The sequence below is a fragment of the Chionomys nivalis genome, chromosome 3 (genome assembly GCF_950005125.1).
Source record: "Chionomys nivalis chromosome 3, mChiNiv1.1, whole genome shotgun sequence".
NCBI classification, from domain to species: Eukaryota; Metazoa; Chordata; class Mammalia; order Rodentia; family Cricetidae; genus Chionomys; species Chionomys nivalis.
Genome location: NC_080088.1, coordinates 60,194,212 through 60,215,859, shown reverse-complemented (window position 1 = coordinate 60,215,859; position 21,648 = coordinate 60,194,212). Strand labels below are relative to the sequence as shown.

Below are 21,648 nucleotides of genomic sequence, written 5' to 3'. Positions count from 1 at the left end.
TCTGTTAACATCATTGAATGTGTAAAACACTTTAATGAATTTATATACGATGGGCTGACACACAGGAGCCTTTGGTCCAACGCGGCAGAAGAAAGTAGGGCAGAGCATAGGCAGCTTTTGGAAGGTGGTAAAACTTATCATGTGAAAAAAATAGGGTTTGGTCAGCTAAAAAGGGTATACAAGGAAAAAAAAACCATCAGAATGAGAATGAACCACTTGAACAAGGTCCTAAATGGAGTTAAAACCGGGTCCTAAATGGGAGCACATGCAAGGCAAAGTGCCAGGACTTTACTAGCAAAGGGGAGCAACTCAGGGAGGAGGGATATAGTCGGGTTTACTTTATTCCTGATGGGGGTGCTCTAAGCTAACCCCAGTCTTAAATACAAAGGTATTTAATGTAGTTTAGACTTCTTACCAATTCAGCCTCTGCCTCCACTTCTCCAGATTCCTTCCCCTCCCCACCTCCGTCTCACAAACCCTGTCTCACAAACCCTGCAATGTCTGGGGCAAAGCAGATAAAGACGGTGACGTGCGGAGGGAGCTGAACACAGTATGATGCACAGCAGATCCGGAATGCGTGCCAGCTCCTTCCCACTCCCTTGGCGCAGATGGGATAAACCCACAGTCACAGAAAGCAGTTGCTTTCTGATTAGAGAAGCCCAGGCTGCAAAACCTCATGCTAAAATCACAGCCTGTTCTTGACAGATGCACTGCAGCCCAGCTCTGTCTGGAGGGGCACACGATCCTACAGAGCCTCAAAGGGCTTCTCTTCTCACGCTCATCCTACTTACCCTAAGGACGAGGTTGGAACGGTTGCCGTTCTTTATTCGTATAAATATTTTCAGGCGTTAAACAGAGTTTTGCCTCTTTTTGCATTTCATTTCCAACCCATGTGCCTGGATGGACTGCATTCCCCCGGAGCACTGGCAAGCCATGCATTGCCCTCCTGTGAGAATGGAATGGCCACCCAACAGCCAGCAAGTCACGCAGATAGGAACTAGAACCAGCCAAGCCAGGAGGCAGCCCAGGCAGCCCTGGGATATTGACTCTGAATGGCTAAATTCTTTCCATTTAAACCACAAATACTGATAAAATATTTTCAGGAACGGAGTAAGGGAATGCACTTCACTCGCTTCCCAAAATGTAGAACTGAAGAGGTCAGATCCTATTTAACAAGCTGAGAAAAGAGTGCCCAACTTTGTCCCAGAGCTAAATTTAGGCATCCACCGAGATCTGGCCCCTCGACAAGTTAATTTAGATGAACTAATGGCTGTTCCTGGCATACAGGATACACTCAGTAAATTGGAACTATTATTTTTACTGTAAAAATGGAGTGTCTAGCTGATGTTCTCATCCAGCCCTCCTACGCATCCTAAAATCGGCTGTGCCAGTCATTCGCACATCTGGGAAGAAGATTCCACTGGCGGCTGAGCAGGTGGCAGCCCCCACTTCTGGGAGCCCCTCTGTGGGAGAGATGGACACTGTATCAAAGGATGCTGGGCTAGGAAGGCTGAGGAGGAGGCCCAAGCACCCTGTACCCTCTTGTCCTCTTAAGCCCCAGCAGCCTTCGGGAAGTGAGGCTCAGGTACATGTGTGAGGAGAGGCTTGGCATCCAAACCCCTCTTGACAGATTATCTTATACAGAGCAGAGAAGCAGCACCGTGAATGGAGTAGAGTCTGCCCAGTCCTCAGAGGACTGATGGAAGCTTCTATGGGTAAGAAAGAGCCTGCTGTTCTTGAGGGTCCGGCAAAAATGCGAGGACCCCATAATGCACATTCGTGCTTTAGAGACCTCATCACCTCCTCCATTTTTCTGTGCCTCAGAAGAAATGACACTTTGGATTTCACTTGGTTATTAATCCTTCTCCCAGAATAACTGAGGGACCTGTTGTTCCTCCTCCCTGCCAGTCATCAATGATGCCAGCCTGGCATTCCCTTCATTTCCTCTCTGACGCTGGCTCACCACCTGGTCTCACTTCCTTTCCTTGTCTCCAGGACTTTTCTTCCCCCTCATATCCTCTCTGCCACTCCACCTGCCCTCACCTGGGTTCTTACAGAAGGAAGGACCATGTGGGCTCTGCTACAAACTCTCCACAGTGGGAGGAAACTCACTGCCGACTCCAACAGTTCGGAACAGCAAGGCCTTAGAGAGAAGCCCTTGGAAGGCTCAGCAGTAGGTGGTGCTCTTGTGCCAGCTCAGGGCTAGTGTTCAAATGCTTGGTTCTGACAGAGCCCAGGGAGGGCACAATGTGCCTCCCAGGAACCCAGAGTTATCAAAACCAGAGTTATCAAAACAAGCTGGCTGTGATCTGCAGGCTCTGTGATATGAGGCCTGCGAGTAGTTTGAAGACCAGATGGGACGGCCAGGGCCAATGTGGGTTCATACTCACTCTTGATAACTCTTGGTATAGTCAGCCTCCCAAGGAGTTTTCAGGCAAGACAAATATCTTGTAATGGGGCAATTAGCCAACCTGATCACCATGTGAAAAACACTCCCTTTTCCCTCTCCATATGCAAAGTTCATGATTTCTCTTACCAAGTCTCTCTTTCTCCCTCCCCCCGTTACACACACACACACAAACACCAGTTTATTAAGGAGGGGCTGGGGTTGGCAAAGGAGCACTACAGTGGATTTCTTAGGGAGCATGGACTGGGATCACAGAGGAAAAAGCCACCTGGGACTCCGACTAGAGGCAGTACTCCAGGGAACTGAGATGCCTTCGCAGGAGGAGCTGGACACAGGGTGATGCTGCTTCTGCAGGCAGTGATGGTTTTGATTCTCTCCATGACAAGATGATGTAATTTCTGCCGTGCTTGGGAAGATCAGTGGGACCCAGAAACGAGACTGGAACAACACATGCCCCTGAGTTGGGCTTCTCCTTGAGGAACAGAGACCAACACTGATCTGGACACCAGTAACCTGTTAATCCAACACACCCAAACTGCAAAGTTATGCCTATAATTAAACGTGAGAAGACAGCCTTCTGCGTTTACGCATGGGGCTTTCTGAGTGGCAGACTGCCCTTCTCTGAGTGCGGAGGCCCGGGCTTTCCTGGATGAACTGCAAGAAGCAACTTCGCCTCCTACCACTGCACACAAAATCTCTGTCTTGCCCAAGTAAGCGGGACGAAGGGTTGACAGACTCCTCCCTCCTCTCCCGTTTGAAACGTTGGTCCCAGGAAGGCCACACTGAGAGCCAAGGCCCACAGCAATGCAAACAGACTGGAAGAACTCAAGGGACTTTGTATGGAGCAGAGGCTGGAGAAGGACTATGAGGGACCTAACCAGCCCCTGAAGGGCTGTCCGAAGGGAGCAGAATGAGTCTGGCCTTGGGGCATGGCAGGGACAGGGCTGGGGCTACTGGCTGGAAACTTCAGAAGGCTTCCCCGAGTGCAAACCTAACGTTGTCTCTAGAAGCCTGGCTTCTGTGGCCTGTGCTCTCTGCCTTCTGCCAGAGGCCTGAGTCACACACGTGGCTCCTCCTCTGCTCTGGCACAGAAGGAAGCAGGGATGCAAAGGGAAGGAGAAGCAGACTGATCGGAGAAACATTTAAAAACGGGGTGGGGAAGGCCTGTGTTAAGGACTTGCACCTGCAGGGACAGGAAATGGGAAAGGAGGAAGTAGGGGTGAGAGTCCCAGTAAAGAAAAGGAAGGAAAGTGATTAGTTCAAAGTGAAATTCCCGGAAAAGAACCTTGAAGAAGCTCCCCACCCAAAACAGACACATACTTTGTTTTAGTTTATGAATTACAGTACAGAGTTCTTGGCTCTGCAAAATGGGGAGCCAAGCCTACACTGGGCAATGCAGGCCTGTAATCTAACTCAAGAGGCAGAGGCTGGAGGATTCTGAGTCTGGGGCCAGCCTGGCCTCACAACAACACAACAAGATTCTGTCTTCAAAAAAATGAGGGAGGAGCGTACCCTAGTCACTCCTCCACTTCCAAGACAGAACTAGAGCTAAGATGCTGTCTTCTTTCTTAGACTACCAACTGCTCTCTCTCCCAGACACACACCTCCTCATCCTATCTCCCCCAGGAAGAACAAGTACCTTGGTTTCTGAATTCACCCAAGCACTAGCCACTGGAGTGGTTCCTGTATGGAAGCCATCTCTTTCTTAGATGGTATGGAGAGACCTGCATCCGTGTTCCTGTCCTATGCATGAGGAAAGAGGGCTCTGCTCCTCAGAACAGGGCAGAGTGCATAGTAAGTTGCAGGCGTCCGGTGACTAGATGAGTTAGCTGATGAATGTTTCTCAGGGGCTGTTCTGTGCACCCTCCTGACATACACCCTATCTTTGATTGGATTTCCTTGTCTGGGGTCCATTCATAAGTAGCGGCTGCACAGGTAGACTTTACATACAGCCTTGTGACCTGGTCACAGTGGAGAGCCAAAGACTCCCAGGCCCCAAACATTCCTCACAGCCCTCCCCCGATGCTGCTCAGCCATACTCCCAAGAAGAATGCTCTGGTCAGGATATGAACTCGAGCTGAAATACAGGAGGAGGAAGAGAGGAGAATGGAGGAGGAAGAGAAGAGGATGGAAGAGGATGCGAGAGGGAGAGAAGCGGTTTGGGGAAGCAGTTCCACCTCCAGCCTGCACAACACTACGGCTTGGATTATTTTCAGGATCTAAGGTTTCTAACGTTCAAGAGGAGGAAATGAGAAGAAGTAAGGACAAATTCCCAGGGCCGGCAGACTGGAAATAATTCGGAACACTGTGTTCTGTGTCAAGGGGGCGGGGTACAGACACACTTCCTTGCCCTGAGCCCAGTCAACAAGAGGTGAAGAGGTTCGACTCTTTAGGTCCGGAGAGGAGTGGTGAGGGGGAGGCCAAGAATTAAGTGGGTACCAGAACCTTTTTCCAAAGAAAGCAGGAAATTACACACTGCCCAGAAAAGATCTTGCCCTCTTGGCCTCACAAAGACTGCAGCTCTCTTTGAAGCCTCCCTTCCAATGAAATAGGCTGAGACTAATAAATCCCATGGAGACTCTGCACAGCCCTCCACAGCCTGTCCAGGGCTTGGTCCTTCACCACAGAAATGGTTAAGGGCGTATGGAAGGTAGCACTTGCCCTCAAGCCCTTAACCAACCTGTTATTGTCTTTTCTGTATGGCAAGACATCTCTAAATTATAGGCTGTGTATGGGTGTGCAGATATGAGTATTTGCCAGTACATATCTGTATGCCTTGTTCCCTCTCCTCCTCATGCCCTGTGTGTGTGCATGTGATTGTGTGTGCATGCATGTGTGTGCATCATGCATGTGTGTGTGTTTGTGTGTGTGTGTGTATGCTTGTTCCCTCTCCTCCTCATGCCCTGTGTGTGTGCATGTGATTGTGTGTGCATGCATGTGTGTGCATCATGCATATGTGTGTGTTTGTGTGTGTGTGTGTATGTATGTGGGTGAGGGCAGCACTGGCCTCAGAGAAAAATGCTCTTTTCCAGAGCTGCCTATCTCTCTCTATCCCAGAAAAATTCTCCTCATTCCCAGGCCTTGGCTTTTCTACCTGCAGAGCAGGGATTAGATCCATGCCTGCCTGCTCTACTACATGAAGCAAATGGCAGACCAACATTGAACCACTGACTGCGTGACTTTGGGTGGGTCTCTGCTCTGGTCCAAATTCTTCTATGTAAAAGGAAAGGGCTGAGCCAGAAAACCTCTAGGCTTGTGGGTGTGAGAACACTTTCAAAACTGTCAATCAAACCCATATCAAGCATTGGTATTGTGATTAGTACAAAAGCACTTCACTTTGACAAATGACTGTGGAGTCACGCTTATTGTGGCCTTCCAGGACACTGGGCTGGAGGTCGGGGAAAGAGAAGAGACAATGGGACCATGTCCAGTACAGAAGGAGAAGTAGTGGAATTTCTCCACAACTGACCATACTGATTTTAGCCAGCCCACTTTAGGTTCTGCTTTGGACTCTAAAGAGTCATCAGAACCACTTTGATTTTGGAGGAAGAGAATAGGAAAGAATCAAGAGTCCTGAAGACTCTGCCTAGCAATGGGGCATCCTGGGAATGTCTTGAAATGCTAATGTGGCTAACAGGTCAAGCAATTCTCAAAAACACATATGCACACATCCCTTCCCCAGGGGCCTGCTGTGAGCCCCTTCATGCACAGGTGCACCACACATCTTTTCTCGTTGTGATTAATAAGAAAACTATATAACTTTATTTGCATAATCTTTTAAGAATATAAAATGCATGCATGTATATCCTGAACAGATTATAAGAAACATTTCTGACCCCTTGTTTACAAAGGTTTAAGACATGCGGCTGAGCTGGGCGGTGGTGGCGCACGCCTTTAATCCCAGCACTCGGGAGGCAGAGACAGGCGGATCTCTGTGAGTTTGAGGCCAGCCTGGTCTACAAGAGCTAGTTCCAGGACAGGAACCAAAAAGCTACGGAGAAACCCTGTATCGAAAAATAAAAAAAAAACAAAAAAGAAAAAAAAAGAAGAAGAAAAAGAAAAAGACATGGGGCTGGAGAGATGGCTCAGTGGTTAAGAGCACTGGCTGCTCTTCCAGAGGACCAAAGTTCAATTTTGAGCACACATGGTGGCTCATAGCCACCGGTAGCAGCAATATCCAGGTGATCCAATACCCTCTTCTGCACTCTATGGGTTCGAGAGGCACACATGGTACACAGATATATGGGCAGACAAAACAGCCACACAAAGATAAAATAAAGTGATAAAATAAAATGAAGTCACATAAACGCCTAGCTATTTACAAAGCAGATAGTAGTGGATCAGATGTACAAGGTGATAAGAAAATTGATGGGCTCCCTCAGGAAGCTAGAACTAATCACTTCCCTCTGGGGCTACTTCAAGGATAGACAGTGTTTTCAGAGACCTTTTCCTGCGGAGGGTCCCCTTCCCATGCAACCCATCAAGTGGGACCTCAACTTGACCTCCTTTCCTTAGTCAAGGACAACTGCACAACCTGCTTACTTATAAGGATCCCGCGGATCTATGTCTTAACTCCAGCTTCTCTCAAATATCAATTCTTAATTGTGTTTCATTAGAAGTTACTGAAAGCCAGGTGGTGGTGGCGGCGCACGCCTTTAATCCCAGCACTCGGGAGGCAGAGGCAGGCAGATCTCTGTGAGTTTGAGGCCAACTCACAGTGGTCTACAAGAGCTAGTTCCAGGACAGGCTCTAAAGCAAAGCAAAACAAAGAAGTTACCGAGAATCCTCCGAAGCAAGTCCATACATAAGTGTGCTAGTTAGCTTTTTACAGTTTGACGCAATCCTAGACACACCTAGAAAGAGGAACTCTTAAATGAATAACTGCCTTCATCCACCCAGGTTGTGGACACATCTGTGGAGCATTTCTTGACAGGTTTGGATGTAGGAAGGCCCAGCCTCCTATGGGTGGTGGTCCTGAGTTGTATAAGGCAGGCAGCTAAGCAACCAGTAAGCAGTTTTCCTCCATGGTTTTTGCGTCAATTCTTGCCTCCAGGTTCTGCCTTGAGTTCCTGCCCTCAGTTCCCCCAGTGATGGCCTCTTTCTCAGTAGTGTAAGATGAAATAAACTTAGTCCCCCGAGTTCTTTTGGTTAGTGTTTCATCACAGCCTTAGAAACACACACGAGGACAGTAAGAGAACATCCAAGACACACAGCACAGCCTCAGTGGGCAGCGGTGGCTGAAGACTGAACCAGGATATCAGGCATGTAGAGAGAAGACAGGAAGTCAACAAGGGAAGCAGCAGGCACTCGGGCCAGGCATCTCCACATGAATCCCCATTACATCCATTAAATCCCCTGGGCAGCAGCGTGGCTTGCTAAAGCAGGAAGGTACTTAGGAGATTACCTGCTGAGAAAAGTTTGTTACTTCCCATCATCCCCAAAGCAAGAGTCCAGTAAGAGGATTTCCTGCAGATATGAGGGGAGCAGGGAAGACAAGACAGCACAAGGTATTTTAGAATTGTTGAACTATAAAGGGCTCTGATGTTCTCCAGTGTGGCAGGTCTCACGGAAAAGGGGTAAAGGATTGGAGTGCGGGACTGTGTCAAACTACTGTGGAGACTTTGATAGGTCTCCTTCAAAGTGATTATCTTGGCAGAGGCAGGAGGATCTCTGTGAGTTTGAGGCCAGCCTGGTTTGGTTTAAAGAGCTAGTTCCAGAACAATCAGGGCTACACAAAGAAACACTGTCTCAGACAAACAAACACAAACAAACAAAAGCATTGATCTCAGCCATCTTCACTGACACTGATAGAGCTACCACAACTGTAACCATGGCTACACCACTTCATCCCCTTAAAAGATGTCCCCGTTAAGGGAGTGTGTTAAACATGGCAATACTGTAACATGGAAGCACAGGGCAAACAGCACTCAGCCCCAATTCTGGGTTTTGTTGAAATATAGTTGGAGGTCAGGAGGTTCTAAGATATGCATAAAGTGTCACAATTGGCCACTAGCACCCCAGGACAAATCCTAAGTGTCAATCACCACACCTCCATTTCTGCATTGACATGGCATAATGCGTATGAATGGAATTTCACAATGTGAGAATAAATATACAACCAAGTATATGAAAGCCAGGCCCATGCAAGAGATGGAGGAAGTCTTGTCTTATTTTGGTCACTTCCAAAGTACATGTTTATATAGGAAACAAGTAGAACATGCTAGGCAAAGCAGTAATCTTCTGGTTTCAAAGCTATGAGGCCCTACTAGGTCACCGTATGCTCACTGTTTGCAAATTCTCCAGAAAAAAAAAAAAAAGAAATATCACTTTCTTAGAATAGCTGTGGGCGGGCATTAAATAGCTGACTGGAGAGACATCAGGACAGCAGGCCCTATTCAGGAGTGAGTGACCATGGTTTTCCAATCATTTAATCATTTTTTCAGGGACTCTTCTGAACAAGTTCCCTTCCTGTAAAGATAGGAAGAAGAGAAGAACCTCCCTCAGTCCGGAAGGCAGGTGGTGAAATGACGTCAGGATGTTTTTTCTGATGCTTCTTGTTGGCATCGACTTCTAAGTGGGCATCATGAGTAACGATTGCTGCCATTACACAAGACTGCGCCTTCTTACCATGTGTGGGAAGTGTGCTTTTGTTTTAAGATTCCTTCCAGGCCTAACATGTTAAATGTTACCCAAGGCTCTCAGGACACAGTGCCTACGGAAGAACCGCCTCTGGAAAGTGTTCACCCTTTCCTCTTCCGTAGGCATTGAGTCTGGTGACTGACTTTTGGTTCCACACAGTCCACCCCTTCTCTTTGATAACAGGCTATGGTTATATGGCACACATTTTCCTCACATGGGGAACCACTGTAGCCAGGGAAGAAGTAACTAGAAACGAAGCTGTATGGAGAACAACTATCTGCCCCAGGCTAATTTGTGCGAGTAACTGGAGCCATGTTCTGTGAACACCGTACTGTATGGGCCCAGTAGTTACAGACCAGAGGGGCTCTGGGTCGAGGCAGAAGTGGTTCCTCTTCCATCATCATGGGCTAGTTAAATCATCTCTGGATTACCCAGCACTCCCAGCTTTCTTATTAAGGCCTCTCCATCACTCTGGAGTGCAGAGTGCAGATAATCTCTCTTTCCTGGGAACTCCCAAACACAGCAATTATGCCTAGGGCAATTCAGGCCACAGCAGACATTAAGAAGGAGTGAAAGGAGAAGGGGAGCATTCAGAGGGTGAGAATGCCCATGACCTTGATCACAGTGGTGGCTTCAAGGTGTCTCTATGTCTCAGCAGATTATCTACCTTAAACATGTGCCTTGTTTTACATCAATTAATCCTCAAATCTGTTTTGACACATAACGAAACAGATGTTGATGTACCTGTCTTTTTGTTGCTGTTGTTGGATAGTGAGCTACTCTGGGTTAGAAATTCTAGCCTATTCATACTGATCCAAGATCATCTGTACAAAGGTCTGTACAAAGGACAGCTTCTTTACACTCACAATAATATAAACGGGAAGCCTGCTTTATGACATTTGTAGGATAGAGCCCCCTCCCGACTGGGAGAGATCATGACTCCATCCCTACCTGATGGAGGAAGGTCATTGGTTAACTAATAAAGGAACTGCCTTGGCCCATTTATAGGCCAGCCCTTAGGTGGGTGGAGTAAACAGACAGAATGCTGGGAGAAAGAAGCCGAGTCAGTGAGTCGCCATGATTCTCCCACTCCAGACAGACGCAGGTTAAGATCTTCCCTGGTAAGCCAACTTGTTGTGCTACACAGAATATTAGAAATGGGTTAGATCAATATGTAAGAGCTAGCCAATAAGAGACTGGAACTAATGGGCCAGGCAGTGATTAAAAGAATACAGTTTCCGTGTAATTATTTTGGGGCATAAGCTAGCCATGCGGGCAGCCGGGTGCCGGGGATGCAGCCCCGCAGCTCGTATTACAACACTTACCATCTCCAAGACCTGTATAATACAGGGGCTGTCACAGGGGTCAGGAAAGGTGGCAGGAGACAACTTCATTCTCCAAGGACAGTGGGTAAGGGGGGAGTCACCAACCTATTATTCATGCCTGGAAGGCAAGTGGTCACCTTGCAGGGCCACTTCTGTTATAAAAATAGGAGCAGAGTGGTCAGTGAACTTAACTGACTGCCAAGAGCTTCCCAGATCTGGAGACACTCCACCGGCCACCCCCGCTGCCTGTAAGGAGGCTGAGATGTGGCTCACACAGGAACTATTTCCTCAAGCCCTTGTTTAGATGTGGATGTGCACACAGCCCTACTCCAAAGCATCACCCTCCTGACCCCGTCTGAAAGCACCAAATAAGTCAAAGGCTGAGGCACTTAGCTCTGCATGGATCTTCTAAATTAATCTGGATGCAACTTTAAAGGACTGCTTTTCTCCCTGGCTCCACACCCAACGCATTTTCTGTGGCAGCTGGGTCAAGCTTGAGCGGCAGTCTCAACACTGACTCAATGTCAAAATATTCCCAGCATCCCTCTCCTTAGCTCTGTTTTGTTTTTAATAATTTAATTCTGTCCTTCCCTGAATATCCCTACATACACAAAGAAATGTACATTCATACACATGCACAAACACACTTCTTTTTTTTAAATGCTGTATATTATGTGTATGTGTTTTTTCTGCATGTGTATGTATGTAAATTATGTGTGTGCAGTGTCCACAGAGGTCAGAAGAGGGTGCTGGATCCCCTGGAACTGGAATGAGAGGCAACTGTTAGTTACCATGAGGGTGTTGGGAATCTTCTGAAAGAACACTCAGTGCTCTTCACCATCGATCCATCTCTCCAGCCTCACTTTTTCTCTTTCAAGGTATAAGTACACCACAGAAGACAGGTTCAAAACTCAGTTCATGGGCTTAAATCCACAAATGGTGATAATATACTTTAGATGGGGGCACCATCGTTTTCAATAATGTCTAGATGAAATACAGCATTCCTCTCCATTATGAACACAGACAGCCAACTATCCAGACTTAGCTAAAGTGGTATTTTTAATACCAGCAGCAACACAAACATTTCCACATAACATCAGCGTTGCTGTCCTGAAATACCATTCATGTTTATTACTGTTTCCAAGTCATCGTAGCCATTAGACTTCAAGTCGATCTTACATTTGTCACGTTAATAAAGAAGTACATATTTTTAAAAAGCTAATACTGTATTTTATTTGTTTTATAAACCTATGTATATTTTTGTCTGTACTTACAAATATTATTGTGAGAAGTCTGTATGTCTTACCAGACAAAAGGTCCATATCTCCAGAAGGGGAAGGGTTAAAGAGCAAGCATTAGATGGTGTGATTTGGGGAACTAAAGAGATGACTCAGTGTCTAAGAGCACTTGCCATACAAGTGCCGACCCCAGCTCAGGATCCACAGCCATGCAACAATCCAGATGTGGCTACATACATGCCTGGAACCTGAGAGCTATAAAGAGCAGGGACAGGAGGGTCCTTAGAATTTCTTGGCTACCAGTCTAGCTTCAGGTTCAATTAGAAATCCTATCTGAAAGGAAAAGAGAAATACAGTAGAACAAGACACTTGATGTTTTCCTCTGGACTTAGTGTGTAAGAACAGGTGTGCATGAACACACACAGGCAAGTGTATCTGCACATAGCTTTATACAACACACACATGTACATGCATTCACACACACAAGAAAGTAGAACTGGAGACTTTATTCAGGATATCAACACATTAGCCAAGTGACCTAGGGTTACTAGGTATTCAGTGTATCTGCACATAGTTGTATACAACACACATGCACACACATACACTCAGTCACACACATACATAAGAAAGTGGAGTTGGAGACTTTGTTCAGAATTTCAACACATTAGCCAAGTGACCTAGCAACGAGCAGGTGGTATTCAGTGTTAGCAGGAGACGAGTCCTGGGAATAGAGAGGCAGGCAACAGGGTTCCAGGAGAGGAGCTTGAGGAAGCTGTGAGGGCCAACCAAAATACCGACCCTGCTTAGCCAGCAGTATGACCTTGGGCAAGCCACTCCGGGTCGCTACCCAGGAATACTGATGCACTGTGCAATTCTTGGGAAATGAATTGGGAGGCTCTATGAGGGACAGCCACCCCTGGATAGTTGAATGGAATGCAGCTAACTTTAGAAGGGCAGCTTTCCCACCTGGGAACTTCAGCAGCCAAGAGATGCTCTTTTGTCTTCGAAGTAGACATTACTGGTGTTCTATGCAGGCTTTTCATAGCTTTGAGCTACAGGGACATCCTGAAGGGATCTAAAATCTAAAACATACCTAGGCGGATACGAGCCCCTGTCTTCGCCTGTCTCTGGTTCATTGGCATAACCTTTCCCAGGACAGGCTTCAGAATGGAATTCCTGCCCCAGACCATAGATCTCAAGTGAAAATGGAAGTGTTTCAGATCTCCCTGCACTTAAAGTATCGGCTCTGGTTTTCCCAAGGGCTGGTTCCTGGCCTGGCCTGTTGCCACTCAAGGAGTGGTACAAGAGGTTCTGTGATCTAAGTAAGTCAGGCAAGGTCAGACCCAGGCTGCCACATCACTGGGCACAGAGGTCTGAAGGAGGTCAGGAAACTTTGCATGGCTCACGAAGTCAGGACCAAAAGTTTACTGTAGAAATGGATATGAATTCTTTTAAAACTACATGGATTGATTTTTCTAGTGATCACAAAAGATCAGAAAATTTGCCCATCAACATTAAAACCATTCATAAGTCTGGAATTTAGAAATTAAATATATCCATCTATGGTAATTTTTTCTACGTATATAAATTAGGATTGTTATGTAGAAAGTTTTAGATCTTCATTTTACTTCTTCAAAATACCTAAGATTCTTTCAATCTTGGTTCTGTGTGTGTGTATGTATGTATGTGTGTATGTTCATGTGTAAGCATGTGTGTGCATATGCAGGTGTGCATTCTCATATGTGTGTGGGGTGCATGTATGTCTAGGCCATAGGGGTCAACCTCAAGCATTGTCCCTAAAGAACTGTCCATTTTGTTGATTGAGATGTGATCTCTCACTGGGACCTGAAGCTTGCCTGTTAGGCTAGGCTGGATGGGTCACTCATATCCAAGGATTTATCTGTTTCCACCTCCCCAGGGTTGGGATTGTGAGCATGTATCACCATGCCTGGCATTTTAGGTGAGTTCTGGAAATCAAACTCAAGTTCTCCAACTTGGAAGGTAAGTACATTATCAGCTGAGCTACCGCCTCAGACCATGATCTGAGCTCTTAAACACCTCTGTGTCAGATACTGTAAAATTCACAGGTTTCTGAACATGCCACAGTATTTCAGAGAGCAATGCCATGCACTTAAGTGACAGTCATGCCTAGAAACCAATAAGAGGGAGGGAGCCAGTTTCCCTCTTCTTCAAGGGCACTTAGGAGCGGACCCTTCTTTCTCCACGTTAGTTTACCAGAGAAGGTGCTTTCATGTTCTCGGCAGAGACTCTAGGTGCCTTTTATTCTGTTTCCTTTCTCACAGCTTACTTTTCATGACAAGGAGAAAGCTTTGAACATGTACTGCTGGGAAAATGGTATCTTATCTGAAAACGTGCTTCAAAAAGAAGTGGTATGTCCAGGAGAGTCTGGAACTTGGAAACAAAAGACTAGATCCATAGGTCAGCGTTGCCAAGAACAAAGAGCTTCAGCTGTCTTGTGCCAAGACAGGTACCACCACCTGCCTCACAGGGGTTGAAGGAATGTACAGATAAAACAGGAGTCCATACTTCAAATTTTCTAGAAAGGAAAGTCCATGAAGGGACAATAGTGGTTGCTAATGGTGCTGCTGTTTGGCTGCTAGCGGCTCAGTTCCCTCTCTCATCAAAGGCACAGAGGGCAGCGTCTAACTACACTGATTCAAGCATGAACTCTGCAACCAGATTACACTCCCACGCTTAGCCAGTTCCACCCGGAAAATGGAGCCATGGTAGTCCACTTACCTCTCAGGACTCTGAGGATGGCTAACACAAGTTAATCTATATATAGCCAAAAGAACAGAGCCTAGCATATACTAAAAACAATGTAACAATAAACGTTAATAATAAGTGGTCAATGGCCAAATATGAGACTGAAATAATTTAAGCTCTCTGAAACCAATGGGCATCTTTTAAAAAGGATTTCAACCAAATTTCTCCAACCAGAGATTTGGACCAATAACCCCAACAGTTTCCCTATAAAGTTATGCCCCAGCACAACCCTCAGCTCAGGCTTGGTCCACTCCCTTCCTACCTTCTCTGCATCCTGCTCGAATAGCCGCAGTTGGAAGCACTGATCTAGCTTGAGCTTTCGCACATGCCACATCTGGTGCAGATGTTGCCGGGTGGAATGCAGCTTGTCAAGGAGGCTGGTGATCTTGGGGACAAGGCTCTGGAAGTCAGCACTCCCTGGGATGCAGTTGCGCCCTGAGAAGCCATCACTGCAGCGGATGCACTGGAGCAGCCGCTGCCCCTCCCGGTCCAGCTCCTCCACAGGGGCCTTCAGCACCTTTTTCTTAAGTTGTGTGTGCTCGTCAATAAGCCTCCGGGAACCCTCCACATCCACAGGGAACTCCTTCCGCGCCAGCATCTCCTGCAGGTCTTCGAGGCGTGAGAGCAGGTGTACCGCACTGTTGAAGAACTCCTCCAAGGAGAGGCGCAACTCAATCCATTCCTCGTGGTTGTAATCCAGGGAACCATCAAACTCCTCCGTCAGCTGGGAGGGGTCCACCAGCTTTGTGAGGCCCTCCACAGACACCATGCTTGTCTGGGAAGGAAAAGGAGACACAGTGATGTGGGTTGGTGGGGGAAGACGCGGGGCAGAAATAGGCAGGAGGGAGAAAAGGACAAGTCCATGCAATTAGAACCACAGCCTGCCTACAAGAGGGTACGAGGGAGTCCATAGGGCCCACAGGTTAGGAGCCACAAAATCAGCCAGGATTACAGGTTGAACAGATTGCTAGTTGCTTCAACAAACCTCTGCGCCTGACCACAGTCATAGCCAAGGAAAGACTGTCCTGTGTTCCATCATCTTCCCTCCTCCACAGCCTGAGTTCACCACACCTGGGCCTTCAGAGTCTACAGACAAAAACTGGATGAAAAACTAACCCAGCCTCTGCCATGGAGATAGGGGCTGATTTTCTCTGACAACCTGAAGCCTGTGGGCCAGGACATCATCATGGGTGGGTTCAGCAATGTGATCAGTTGTTGGGCTGCGAGGATTTGAGAGACTGTCTCAGTGGCCAAACTGGAACAAGCTCATCTCCCTGGTTCTTCCAGCTCTACAGCACATTGAAAAGAACTGGGGATAGGTAACAGTTGGGCCTTTCATTCGAAGTGGAGAATATTGTGTCCAGGCACAGTGTCTCCAGCAAGCAACCACCCTACTGTCCAGTAAATACCTTTCCCTTCCTGCAGGGCTTTGGGCTTCTCTCCTCTCTGATGAAGAGGCCATGAAGGGAATATCTGGATTTAGGCTCTCCCTTACTAATGTCATGATTTAGGACAAGCTATCTAAGTTTTCAGGGACCCAGTCTCCTTCCTTGCAGAGCAGAGCTAAATCATGTTGAACCTGACTAAATGTGTCCATGTGTGTCAAGTTCAGAGGAGACCAGGCATGGAGTAGGTGCCCCACCCACACTTACTGTGATCAGAAATGAAGGTCAGTGAGTATCTAACATATAAGCCAGCAAGAGCTGCCCGTCCCTGTATCTCATGGCTCTCTGAGTATCTCCCCCCTCAAACTGAGACACAAGATGGAGCTTCATGGAAAGCAGGGCTGACCTAGAGCAGAGACTCTCATTCTTGACTGCTCACCACATCCCTTAGGTCAGTGGTTCTCAACCTTCCTAATGCTGAGACACTTTAATACAGTTCTTCATGTTATGGTGACCCCTGACCATAAAATAATTTTTGTTGCTACTTCATAACTATAATTTTGTTGCTGTTATGAATTGTAATGTAAACATCTGTGTTATCTGATGGTCTTAGGCAACCCCTGTGAAAGGGTCATTTGGCTCCCAGGTTGAGGACTATTGCTTTGGGGAGTTTGAGGAAACAAGCCCATAGAGATCCTGACTTCATTCTACCAGAACTCAGCAGCGGGTGACTTTAAACGTCCTCAGGTGATTCTAATATGCAGCCAGTCGCATAGAACTCTGTAGGTCTTGGCTACTCCAAAACATGGCATTTAGACCATCAACATCCGTGCCACTGGAGAGCCTGTCAGATGGCATAGGCCCATCACAGGCTAGAGGCAGTTCCATGTTTTCCAGATTCCCAGACTCCTCACTCTGGAACATGTTGTCTTTCCAACTTGGCCATGCTCACCACATCTAGGAGGTTAACACTCGGGAGCTGTTGGCTGCTCACTGGACACCTGCTGCAGGCCGAGTCCCCGCCCTCCTTCCCATCTCGTGGGCTGCCTCGGTCTGAGCAGGGGCTCCACCTGCTGTCGCTAAGACCACTAATGCTCCCCAATTGCTTTGCTGAGGGGAAGCTACCACCCATCTGCCTTCTGTATCTCTGGCTTAGGAGGCAGAAACAATTTTGTTCGACTTGGGGTGAAGAGGGTCATGGAGCAGGCAGGACACAGAAGCAAATGTTTCCAGAGTTCTTAGAAACCCCCTTTTCAGGTTCTCCCCCTTTTAAATGCACAGGTGTCGCCAGCACTGTAAAAACAAGCCAAAAAGGTTGAAAGTGTTTTCTGCGGGACTTGGAGCTTTAGGTAGGGCTCTGGGAGACTGTGTGTGATGTTTAATGGTTTTTGCACCAAGACAATTTTCTTGGGCTATTAATAGAGAAAACGTCCTCAGTCAAGAGGTCAGGCCGTTTGTACTCAAATTGCAGCCAACTGGGGCCACCACCCCAAAACATATGCACTCCTAGTTCTTGGGGACAGCACTCTAGAATGGGAAACTGAAAGATTAAAAGCAGTTCTGACTTTAAAACAATTTCTCTCTCTCTCTTTCTCTTTCTTCCTCTGCTCAAATTTGGCTAGAACAAGAATGCTTAAACCTCTGATTTAATCTTACATGTTGTCATCATGAAGTCTCAAGAACTTATATGCACTCTGGAGAATTTAGTTTTAAAACAACATGTTTTCATGGACATGAAAGTCGCTTCTCATCTCAAAAAAGGATAAAAAAACATGAACAAAATAAAGCCCATTTTCTAGACGCCTTAAATAAGCCACTGCGCACAATTCCATTTCTCAGGCTCCTCCTCACAGAGATTAAAACCATTCAAGATCACACTGCCAATACTGTTCTATGATATGCCTTCTAAAAATTATATGTCATGAATATTTTGTAATATTTTCTAAATATGATTTTAATAGCTTTATAAGATTCCTATATCAGTGTCACAAAAATTAATGGCTTGTTAGTAAAAAGATCAGTAAATGTATGTACATGTTAATATATTATATCTGTATAAGTATATACAATAAACATATTATATTATACACATGTAATATATACATATATACAATATACATATTCTCTTAGAAAAATGAACTATAATGAAAATCTTCATTGGCAGTTTGTTTGCAATTTTAATTTGTTTTAATCTTTTTGTTTTGTTTTATAAGAATAGTTTTCCAGAAGAATTACTAGATCAACAGATACATTCTTAAAAAGTTTTGATACAGTTGCAATGTTGTTGTCAGAAATATTGATGCCATGTACACTCCCATCAACAGTATATAGGATTGTATAATGATATTGTGCATTTGGGATCATTTCTTGAGCCTCTTATTCATACCAGAAATGTAACTGGTAAGGCCAAGATGGCCAAGGATTCTGCAAGTCTTTGCCTCTGACATCTTGGCCATCATAGGGTAGACAGGGAAGGAAAGGGAGGAATATACTGTCTGCCCAGAGGAGCAGAAAGGAGGGAGAGAAGGGGTCTGTTTCACCTCAAAGATGAACTTGGAGCTGCCGAAGTTGGTCTTCTGTTTCTGCCAGAAGTTATCGGGCTTGATGATAAGGGCCACATGGATCTCGGCGGGAAAGGCTTCTTGCAGGGTTTTGAGGAGGGGCTTGATGAGGTCCCACTTGGAGCCCCGCATGTCGATGATGACTGTGAAGCCACGTTTGCAAACGTCCTCGCTATGGGGAGATCAGAGTTCAGACACGGTTACTTTGGGCGGCAGAGACTCTGAAGGACACAGGCAAAAAGTAGTGGGAGGCTTGCATCTTCCTGACCTGGATCACCCCCGCCCCCAACTCTTGTCATTTGTCTAGCCAACTGAAAGGGTACTGCCTCCCAAGCCCTCCCTACACTCACCGCATAGGACCAAGGGCTCAAACAACCCACTTCCTCCCACACTTAGCCAACACCTACTCTTCTTTTCGAGTCAGTTGCACTTGGGAAGTTTATCATGTTGGCTCGCAGATTGCACCTAAATTTTCTTTTAGCTTTGGTTTTCGAGGAGGAATCACATTTCCTCATTTGGATTAAAGCTCCCTGAAGACAGGGACTCTACTGCTCCTTAGAGATGAGGAGCCTGCCTCATGCTCACTGTGACAGGCGGTACACTTTACAGCCCGATACAAATCAAGCCAGAGCATCTTTCCAATGCGTGCCTCCACGCCAACTCTGCCAAATGGTTAACTATAGCATGTAAGGCATTAGTAGCATGTGTTTGCCAGCATGTATTTAAAATGAATCACAGGTAGTTGAAAATGTGTGCCAGCTTTAAAATTAAGGGTTGCTGAGTCACGCTGAGAACTGGAGGGCAGAGAGGGTGGGGCTGACTTGTAGGGATCCCATGCAGCTGTCTCAGGCTCCACTTGATGAGGGTCACAGTTCGGTTGTTGGGATGGGGCAGTAGCTCTTGAAATCCAGACCAACTGGGGTGAGAGTGAGCATCTTGAAACCCAAAACTATAGGCAAATCAAAGGAACCAAGATGCTGCTATATAACTTATAAAATGTTTATCTTAAATACCCAAACCTCAACTATAATTCCTCAAAATTGAACAAAAAAAATGTAGGTTAAAAAAAAATCAGTGATATCTTAGTTAGGGGTTCTTCTTCTTCTTTTTTTTTTTTTTTTTTTTTGGTTTATTTTACCCATTCACGTTTTAAAAACCCATTTCTCTATATACGGTATAATATTTCCGAGGGGGGGGTTCTTTCACCTGTTCTCCCCACCTCAGGTAGTACTTGTGTAAATTGTTGTGTGTGCTACACTTCCTCACATCACACTTGCTTACGCGTGCTAGTTGTAAGGCCACCATTGCAAGGCTGAGGCCACAACAGGAGACAAAAAACCTTTTCCAGGATTCATTATTCAATGTCAATCAGTAACTGTCTCAGCTCATGGAACTTGTGTGTATCCCCACACATGCCAGCTTGCTCAGGTCTCCCAGGTAGATGGATATTCCCTAAAGAACCCCGAAGGAAGGTGCGTCTTTCTCCCCCCAACCCTGCATACCAAAGGAAAGGAGTTAGTACCTCTTCTTCTTGACACTTAATAAATTTTCCCATGGCCAAGGTTTGATGCTTTCTGTGAAAACAGCCTAATCTCCCAAGGTACTCTGTATGTCTGCAAGGCACAGCTTGGGGAGGGGGACAATTTTTTTTTTTAAAATCTTGTGCTTATTCTAGGTCAGGAACCATGGACATTTACTGTATTATTTACTATATTCATTTTATCCTCACAATAACTTTATAAACTAGATACGGTTGTCTCTGTGTAGAGAAAAGTGAAGTACATTTGCATAAGGCCCTGGCAAGCCCCTAGTGAGGAGACAAGCAGACTGTCTGAGGCCACAAGCTCTTATGATCTGTCCCCTCCCCAATCTACTCTCCCTCTCTTACAAGTTTCTCCTGGGAATCACACTCTTAAACCATTTGCTCCCAAATCTCTTCTCTCACAAAAATGCAGTCTGACATTTTTTTTATATCCCAGGTAATGTTAATATAAATAATGCGTTTCAGAGATTTGTGACATTCTGAAGGCAATGTGATATATGGCTCAACACTGCAAGAAAAACCTGGGTTGGAAATATAGATCTGGGAGCTGCCCAGTGACTGCCTTTGCTGAGCGGTACTACTGTGAGCGGACATGTGTACATGTGCAGAAGCAGGTCGAATCATCCAGTGACAGACAAGGGTGAAAAGAGCCATCTTCTGAGGCTCAGATGCAATAGACAGGAATGTCAATGCTTACGAGAAGACAGCAAAAAACTAGAAGCCCAATGACAAGACACAGAGGTGAGTGAGAACCAGGAGGGTATGATGTGGTTACAGTGTTCAATGCTGCACAGTTCAGAGGTACACACGGAAGTACCAAATGCTGCATCGCTGCAGAGGTACACACAGGAACACCAAATGCTGCATCGCTGCAGAGGTACACACAGGAACACCAAATGCTGCAGCATTGCAGAGGTACACACAGGAGCACCAAATGCTGCAGCACTGCAGAGGTACACACAGGAGCACCAAATGCTGCAGCACTGCAGAGGTACACATGGAGCACCAAATGCTGCAGCACTGCAGAGGTATACACAGGAACACCAAATGCTGCATTGCTGCAGGGGTACACACAGGAACACCAAATGCTGCATCGCTGCAGGGGTACACACAGGAACACCAAATGCTGCAGCACTGCAGAGGTACACACAGGAACACCAAATGCTACATCGCTGCAGGGGTACACACAGGAACACCAAATGCTGCAGCACCACAGGGGTACACACAGGAGCACCAAATGCTGCATCACTGCAGAGGTACACACAGGAGCACCAAATGATGCAGCACCACAGGGGTACACACAGGAGCACCAAATGCTGCATCGCTGCAGAGGTACACACGGGATCACCAAATGCTGCAGCACCACAGGGGTAGACACAGGAGCACCAAATGCTGCATTGCTGCAGGTGTACACACAGGAGCACCAAATGCTGCAGCACTGCAGAGGTACACATGGAGCACCAAATGCTGCAGCACAGGAGAGGAGCAGAATCACTGGGGTTAGTGTCTGGAAGCCACAGTTCAGGACCATTATTGTGAGGACTGGGGCAAAACTTATGTTGGAGCAGTGACACAGTTATCCTAGATAGTGCCTGGATGTTTAGAAGAAATAGCAAGGTCAGATAAAGCTGCCTAGGGCATTTGAAGCCCCAGGGCCACACCACTTTTGGAAGCTGCCAGGGTCCACACACTTCCCAGCCTGCTCCCTTCCACAGGTGCCCATTGCCAACCTCTTCTCCTCCCACAGGGTGTACTCACTGGGG

The 21,648-nt window shown here is 46.5% G+C and overlaps 1 protein-coding gene across 22 annotated transcripts in view; it reads right to left on the bottom strand.

Annotated features, from left to right (window-relative positions):
- The window catches only part of Kalrn (kalirin RhoGEF kinase), a 615,547-nt gene that overhangs the window by 390,898 nt on the left and 203,001 nt on the right, over window positions 1-21,648 (bottom strand). For all 22 annotated transcript variants that reach the window (XM_057764996.1, XM_057764997.1, XM_057765000.1 and 19 more), the window contains exons 4-5: window positions 18,322-18,514; window positions 14,659-15,171 (exon numbers count right to left, since the gene is read on the bottom strand). In XM_057764996.1, coding sequence (XP_057620979.1) covers window positions 14,659-15,171; window positions 18,322-18,514 — 706 coding nt within the window. The remainder of the gene's footprint in view (window positions 1-14,658; window positions 15,172-18,321; window positions 18,515-21,648) is intronic.